The sequence below is a fragment of the Grammomys surdaster genome, unplaced genomic scaffold (genome assembly GCF_004785775.1).
Source record: "Grammomys surdaster isolate TR1022 unplaced genomic scaffold, NIH_TR_1.0 751, whole genome shotgun sequence".
Taxonomy (NCBI): Eukaryota; Metazoa; Chordata; class Mammalia; order Rodentia; family Muridae; genus Grammomys; species Grammomys surdaster.
The window spans coordinates 1,270,606-1,278,444 of record NW_021605170.1 but is presented as its reverse complement, the minus strand read 5'-3'; the positions used below and the strand labels follow the sequence as shown (position 1 = coordinate 1,278,444).

Here is a 7,839-nt window from a genome sequence, read left to right as displayed (position 1 = left end):
ACCCTATTAAAAAATGGGGTATAGAGCTTAACAAAGAATTTTCAATGGAAGAAACTCGAATGGCCGAGAAGCACCTAAAGAAATGTTCAGTGTCCTTAGTCATCAGGGAAATGCAAATCAAAACAACCCTGAGATTCCATCTCACACCAGTCAGAATGGCTAAGATTAAGAACTCAGGTGATAGTAGATGCTGGCGAGGGTGTGGAGAAAGAGGAACACTCCTCCATTGTTGGTGGGACTGCAAGATGGTGCAACCACTTTGGAAATCAGTGTGGCGGTTCCTCAGAAAATTGGACATAGCATTACCTGAGGATCCAGCTATACCACTCCTAGGCATATACCCAGAAGATGCTCGAACATATAACAAGGACATATGCTCAACTATGTTCATAGCATCCTTATTTATAATAGCCAGGAGCTGGAAAGAACCCAGATGTCCTTCAACTGAGGAATGGATTCAAAAAATGTGGTATATTTACACAATGGAGTATTACTCAGCTATTAAAAACAATGAATTCGAGAGGTTCCTAGGTAAATGGATGGAACTAGAAATTATCATCCTGAGTGAAGTAAGCCAATCATAAAAGAACACACATGGTATTCACTCACTGATTATTGGATATTAGCCCAGAACCTTGAAATGCCCAAGATGCAACTCACAGGCCACATGAAACTCATAAAAAAGGAAGACCAAGTGGGGGTGATTCAGTTCTTCTTAGAAGGAGCAACAAAATACTCAAGGGAGCAAATATGGAGACAAAGTGAGGGACAGAAACTGAAGGAGGGGCCATTTCAAGACCTTTCCACCTGAGTATCCATCCCATGTGCAGTCACCAAAGGTAGATGCTGATGTGGAAGTCAGGAAGTGCATGCCGATAAGGGCCTGATATGGATGTCTCCTCAGAGGCCTTCAAGAGTCTGACATATTCAGAGGCAGATGCTCACAACTAGCCATTGAACTGATCATGAGGTTCTCAATGGAGGAGTTAGAGTGAGGACTGAAGGAGCTGAAAGGGTTTGTGGCACCATGAGGAGAGCAACAATACCAACCAACCACAGCTCCCAGGGTCCTAACCACCAGCCTGGGAGCACTTATGGAGGGATCCAGGGCTTCAATATGTAAGAGAGAAGGGCCCGGCCGGGCACAGGTGGAAGATGAGATCCTTGACCTCATGAAGGCTGGACGCCCCAGGGGGTGGGAATTTTGAGGGTGGGGAAGTGGGAGTGGGGGGGGTAGGTGGGGGTTACATCCACGGAGAAGAAGGAGGAGGGGTAAGGGGATGGGGGGTTCCCGGGTGGGTGGGGGATGGGGTAAGGGGATAACATATGAAATGTAAATAAAATATCCAATAAAAAAAATGAAACCTGAAAAAAAAAAAGTTTTCTAATAAAATAAGAATCTTGCTTACTAATTACATTTTGGTGAGAATTAAAGTCTCCATTACATTTAGTCAGTCTTTAGAGAAATTTATCAAAGTGTTTTGAGGAAAACATGCAATTGGTAGTAAATGTTTTATGATATATAATTTGTTTAATAGTTTTAAAATTAAAACATTAAAAAGTGTACATCCCAAATGGTAAACTTGCTTTTTCTCTTTCCCCCTCAGGTGGTATAATCCAAACATTCTATATAGATTATGTTTCCAAAGCCCCCCCAACACTTCCATTGTACAAATGAAAAGTTTGTTCAGTTTACTTTTTTTCTAAGAGTTTTTGCTGGCATAACGAGTATGTTGATAGATACTCATTGACAGTATTTGTTGGTCTTTCAGTCCAAGACTTCTGTCTTAGGAAAGCCTTTCTCTATAGGAATTCTGTTATTTCAAGGATACACCCTCCTCCTGAAGAGATTCGCCACTGCACGCTGAAGATGAGTGTCCTGCGTGCCATCTTGTTTCTTCATACACATTACTCTTATTGGTTTCAGACTGACTCCGATTCTTGGCATTCAGAAGAATTCTCCCAAAAATGTGGTATTTACACAGTTTATAGCCACCCTGCTTACAGAATTGCATTTAAAATGTGAAGATCTTGAAAATTTAACCATTATATTTAGAACCAGCTGCTAACAAGAATGGTAAGTTGAACTGTATCTTTGTTTTGTTATGTGAGCTTCTGATTCATGCTCAAGTGTCCTCCACTGAACTGTGCCCCAGCCACAGGTTCAAAATTTCAGAAGCCAAGTGTAAACCTCAGGCTGACTTCAGCTTCTTAACAGCTCAGCTATCCCTAGTCCTCAGCTGTCTCTGCTGCTTCCTGTTCACTTGACTTGGTACCCATCCTTGTTGCAAGTCTTCCTTGTACACTCTGCAGCTCTAGTTCTGGTTCTTGCATTCCAGGACATCCCTCTTGTCCCACCTGGGAAGTGTTTCCCCAGGAAGTAGCAGCTCACTGCAGTGGCTGTCATGAGCCTCCTTGGTCTGCTGCCCCAGGAGTGACATTAACCTCTTCCTAGCAGCACCTCAGTCATCTCAGCACAGACAAGTGGCAGATCTGCATCGCTGGCTCTGGTGACTTTATCCCTGCTTCCAGAGACACGCGAGTGTTTGCCTCCTGCAAGCTGGCCATCAGAATGTCCCTGACCTCTTCCTGTTTCCTCATTTCACATGCCCCTTCTTGTGCTTAGATAGATCAACTTAAAATTAAAAGAATTTATCATCATTTTTTAATTAACTCAAAATTTTCTTTATTGTAAAAACCAAACAACACAGAAATACACCTATGTAATAAGAATAGAAAATCTTCCTTACCTCTGCTTCCAATCCACAAAACTTGCTTGTACTGATCAGCTTTTTCCCTCATTAATTTTTTTTCAATTGACAAGCTGTGAATGTTTATTAACTGGCCAGGTTACAAAAATTCCATGGATTAACTAAGGCGTTGCCCATGGTAACTTATTTATTCATTCACTTAACATTCCAATCAGTGTGCTACCTCCTGGTCCCATGCCTCAGATAGTCCCTTCTCTCTCCCCATGTCCTCTGAGAAAGTGGAGGCCCGCCCTAGGTATCTGTCCCTCCATCCTGGCTAGGTGTGTCATCTCCCACTAATACCGGACAAGGCAGCCCAGTTAGGAGAAGAGGACCCACAGGCAGGCAACTGATTCAGGGACATCTCCTGCTCCAGTATTGGGGGACCCACATGAAGATGGAGCTGTACATCTGCTACATATGTGACAGGAGGCCAAGGTCCAGCCTGTGCATGCTCTTTGGTTGGTAGTTTAGCCTGTGAGAGCCCCCAAGGGTCCAGGTAAATTAAATTAACTCTGTCTTCCTGTGGCATTCCTATCATTTTTATATGTGATTATATTACTGTGTGAGTCAGAGGACACTTTTTGGAGTAGATTTTCTCCCTCTACCATGTGATTCCTAGGGACTGAACTCAGGTTGTCATGCTTAATGGTGATTTGCCTGAGTACCCATCTCAAAAGTAATTACATGATTTCCTCCTCTCAAATTCATGACCTCTTTTTCATTGTTGTATAATCACACACACACACACACATACACACAACCAGCTGAATTCATTTAGGGTTGCTTGTATGTATATGCTTTCAAGGCTGACCACTTGACATTGGATAACCAATTGAGAGGCTCACCTTGGAGAGGAGTAGTTCATTTGTTCTCTCTCCCTCCCTCTCTAAACCCCCTCTTAACAGAGTCTGTCCCCTTCTGTTAGCATGTCTATTACTGCTGCCCTTATTCTGGTCTTATTTAGGCAGCCATATTGTTGAAGAATCATGGCTGAAGCTTCCCTGTTATTTCTAGTAGACACAATCCCTCCTGGTCTTCAAGCTCCTATGTCTTCCCATGCCTTCTTCCAAGACGTTCCCTGAGCCTCGCTTGGGTACAGGAGTTATGTTGGTGGTATATCTGGTACCCCATACTGCATTGCTTGCTGTATTTTGAGTAGTTGGGGTTTTCTGTGATGGTCTCCATCTACTGCAAAGAAGTTTCTTTGGTGAGGGATAAAATGCTATACTAGAATCAGTGGGTATGGTAGTCCTATGTAGAATGTATTTAGGGACTATATTGGTTTAGTAAAGTAGTAGTAATAGATTCTCCTGTAAGATCATGACCTCGTTAGCCCTGGGTAGTTGGATAGGTTTCAGCTAACACTTAGGCTGCTTCCATTTTATGGGTATTGTGAATGGAGTGACAGTGACCATGGCTGAACAAGTATCTGTGGAGTGGGATGTAGAGTCCTTGGAGCATACGCAAGGAGTGGTAATTACGTTTTTTTCAGAATTCTCCACACTGATTTTCAGAGTTACTGCTTACTCTGCAATCCCACCAACAGTGCATCAGGGTTCCCCTTTCCCTACATCCCTTCAGTTCTTGTTTTGTTGATCTTTGCCATTCTGACTGGGGTAAGATAAAAGCTCAAAGTTGTTTTGATTTGCATTTCCCTAGTTTTGAAGGATGACAAACATTCTATGAGATTTTCTTAGCCATTTTTATTTCTTCTCTGAGAAGAACTCTCTGTTCAAATCCACAGCCCATCTTTTGAATGGGCCTTTATTGTTTGGTAGTGGTGGTGGTAGTTTTGGTTTTAGTTCTTTATACCTATCAGATGTGTAGCTGGCATGAATTCTCTCCCATTCCGTGGCCTTCCTCTTCACCTATACCTTAATTCCTAGGCAAATGGGGTCCCATTGTTTTCCTGCACCTGTATCAGAGGATAGTGCCTATATTTTCTTCTACCGGTTTTAGTGTTTCAGGTTTCAGGTTTAGGTCTTTGATCCATTTGGAGTCAGTTTCTGTGTGAGGTGATAGGTGTGTGCCTAAACATGTGAGCATCCAATTTCCCCAGCACAATTTGTTGGAAATGCTTTTTGTCATCTTTGTCAAATATTAAGTGGCTGAAGTCACATGTCCTTATGTTCGAGTCTCTGATCTTGTCCCATTGGTTTGCATGTCTTTTTGTGTGCCAGTACCAATTTGTTTGATTACCATGGCTCTGAAATACATCTTGAAATCTGGAATGGTAATCTGTGCACCACTGGTCTTTATGATCAGGACTGTTTTGGCTAACCAGGGTATTATGTGGACCCTGTCACTATGAAGAGTGAGATGGGGACTTTAAGATTACATTGAATCTGTAGATAGCCTTTGGTAGAATGGTAATGGTAAGTCCTTTTTTTTTTTTTAAGATTTTTTTTCTATTTGTTTATTGGATATTTTATTTACATTTCAGATGTTATCCCCTTACCCCATTTCTCCCCCCCTCCCAGGAGCCCCCTATCCCATCCCCCCTCCTCATGCTTCTATGAGGATGTGCCCCCACCTACCCCCCCCAACTCCCACCTCCCCGCCCTCGAATGCCCCTAGACTCAGCGTCCAACCTTCATGGGACCAAGGATCTCCTCTCCCACCTATGCCCAACAAGGCCATCCTCCCCTACATATACAGCTGGAGCCATGGGTCCCTCCCTAAGTGCTCCCAGGCTGGTGGTTTAGACTCTGGGAACTCTGATTGGTTGGTATTGTTGCTTTCCTCATGGGGCTGCAAACCCTTTCAGCTCCTTCAGTCTTCTCTCTAACTCCTCTATTGGGAACCTCTTGATCAGTTCAATGGTTAGCTGTGAGCTTCCGCCTCTGAATATGTCAGACTCTGGCAGACCTCTGAGGAGACACCTATATCAGGCTCCTGTCAGCATGCACTTCCTGACGTCCACATCAGCATCTACCTTTGGTGACTGCACATGGGATGGATACCCTAGTGGAATGGTCTCCAGACGGCCCCTCCTTCAGTTTCTGTCCCATACTTTGTCTCCATATTTACTCCCTTGAGTATTTTGTTACTCCTTCTAAGAAAGACTGAAGTACCCACACTTGGTCTTCCTTCTTCATGAGCTTCATGTGGTCTGTGAGTTGAATCTTGGGTATTTCAAGCTTCTGGGCTAATATCCAATGGTTAGTGAGTGAATCCCATGTGTATTCTCTTGTGATTGGGTTACCTCACTCTGGATGATATTGTCTAGTTCCATCCATTTGCCTAAGAATTTCTCGAATTCATTGCTTTTAATAGCTGAGTAATACTCCATTGTGTAAATGTACCACATTTTCTGTATCCATTCCTCTGTTGAGGGACATCTGGGTTATTTCCAGCTTCTGGATATTATAAATAAGGCTGCTATGAACATAGTTGAGCATATGTCCTTGTTATATGTTGGAGCATCTTCTGGGTGTATGCCCAGGAGTAGTATAGCTGGGTCCTCAGGTAATGCTATGTCCAATTTTCTGAGGAACCGCCAGACTGATTTCCAAAGGGTTGCACCATCTTGCAATCCCACAAACAATGGAGTAGTGTTCCTCTTTCTCCACATCCTCACCAACATCTGCTATCACCTGAGTTTTTGATCTTGACCATTTTGACTGGTGTGAGGTGGAATCTCAGGGTTGTTTTGATTTGTATTTCCCTGATGACTAAGGATATTGAACATTTCTTTAGGTGCTTCTCGGCTATTCGCGTTTCCTAGGTTGAGAATTCTTAAAAACAACAGCAAGATGGATTTTCTTTCTTATTCTCTAAGCCAGCCTGTGTCATGTGACTGGGAAAAGGTGTGTTGTTTGCAGTCATGCTGTATAGTCTCTTGGCTGTGCTTCTTCCTTTCTTCAGTCTGAATTATTGCATCCAGTAGCCTGTGTGGGCTTGATCTGTTGGATATGAATTCTTTCAGACTGTTTGGATCATGGAAAAGTTTGTCTTTCCTCAACTACAGCAGATAATTTTGCTTAGCATATGTTACTTGTGGCTTTTTCTCTTGCAACTTTCAATATTCTTTCTTTGTTCTGCATTATTTGGTGGTTTAACCATGATTATACTGTAAAGAGTTTATTTTCTTATTTGGTGTTCTGTGTGCTTCTTGTATCTGTATAGACGTGTGCTGGCTTAGGATGCTTCTCCCTAATCTGTGCCTATAATTTGAAGGTTTAGTTTTGTCATGGCATCCCACAGTTCCTCCATATTCCTTTCCTGTGCTTTTAAATAAAATAATCTTTGTCCTGTGAAGCAAAGATTTTTCCTTAGGGAGGTGAGCTCAGATTGGCTTGTATAATAAGCATTACCTTCAAAAATCTTTAAAAATACAGTTAGTTTGCAGCAGGAACCTCAGTGGAATGATAGGGACACCAACCTACCCACAAAACTTTCAACCCAAAATTTATCCTGTCTACATGAAAAGCAGAATCAGAGACTGAGGGAATTGCTAACCAATAACTGGCCTAACTTGAGACCCATCCCATGGGCAAGCACCAATCCCTGACACTATGGGCCCTGAAGAAGATAGGAACGCCACAGAAAGACCAACAAAGTCAACTAAGCTGGACCCTGGGAATCTCAGAGATTAACCATCAACTAAAGAGCACACAGTGCTGGACCCTCAGCATAAATTGGGAGGGAGTAACTGTCTAATTCCTTATATTTGTTTTTTCTAACAGATTTGATAATGAGTTGCCCGAAATCACTCCCTCTTTTCCCCATGGTGTAGAGCCCAGGGCTTCACACATACTAACCAAATACCTTACCACTGAGCTACCTTATAGACTCTGTTCTTGCTTTACTGCCAAGATACCTAGGCGTCCCCCACTCAGCTGTAGCAGACGTGCAGCTCGGTCTTCATGTGAGTCCTGAACAACTGGAGCTGGGACCGTCCCAAAAGCTGCTGCCTGTCTGTGGGATATGTTCTTCTAGCTCTGGCCTTAGTGGGAGCGGATGTGCCTATCGCTGCAGAGACTTGATGTACCAGGGTTAGGGGAATGGATTGGAGGAGGGGTAACTGGTAGAAGGAGGGGGTAACTGGGAGAAGGAGGGGTAACTGGGAGAAGGAGGGGTAACT

The 7,839-nt window shown here is 43.2% G+C and overlaps 1 protein-coding gene across 3 annotated transcripts in view; it reads left to right on the top strand.

The window, feature by feature from the left end:
* The window catches only part of Rpap2 (RNA polymerase II associated protein 2), a 73,091-nt gene that overhangs the window by 64,179 nt on the left and 1,073 nt on the right, over positions 1–7,839 (top strand). For 2 of the 3 annotated variants that reach the window (XM_028782336.1, XM_028782335.1), the window contains exon 12: positions 1,928–2,077. The exons of the other annotated variant lie outside the window; for it this stretch is intronic. In XM_028782336.1, coding sequence (XP_028638169.1) covers positions 1,928–2,069 — 142 coding nt within the window. In that variant the 3' untranslated portion in view covers positions 2,070–2,077. The remainder of the gene's footprint in view (positions 1–1,927; positions 2,078–7,839) is intronic. 3 annotated transcript variants of the gene reach the window in all.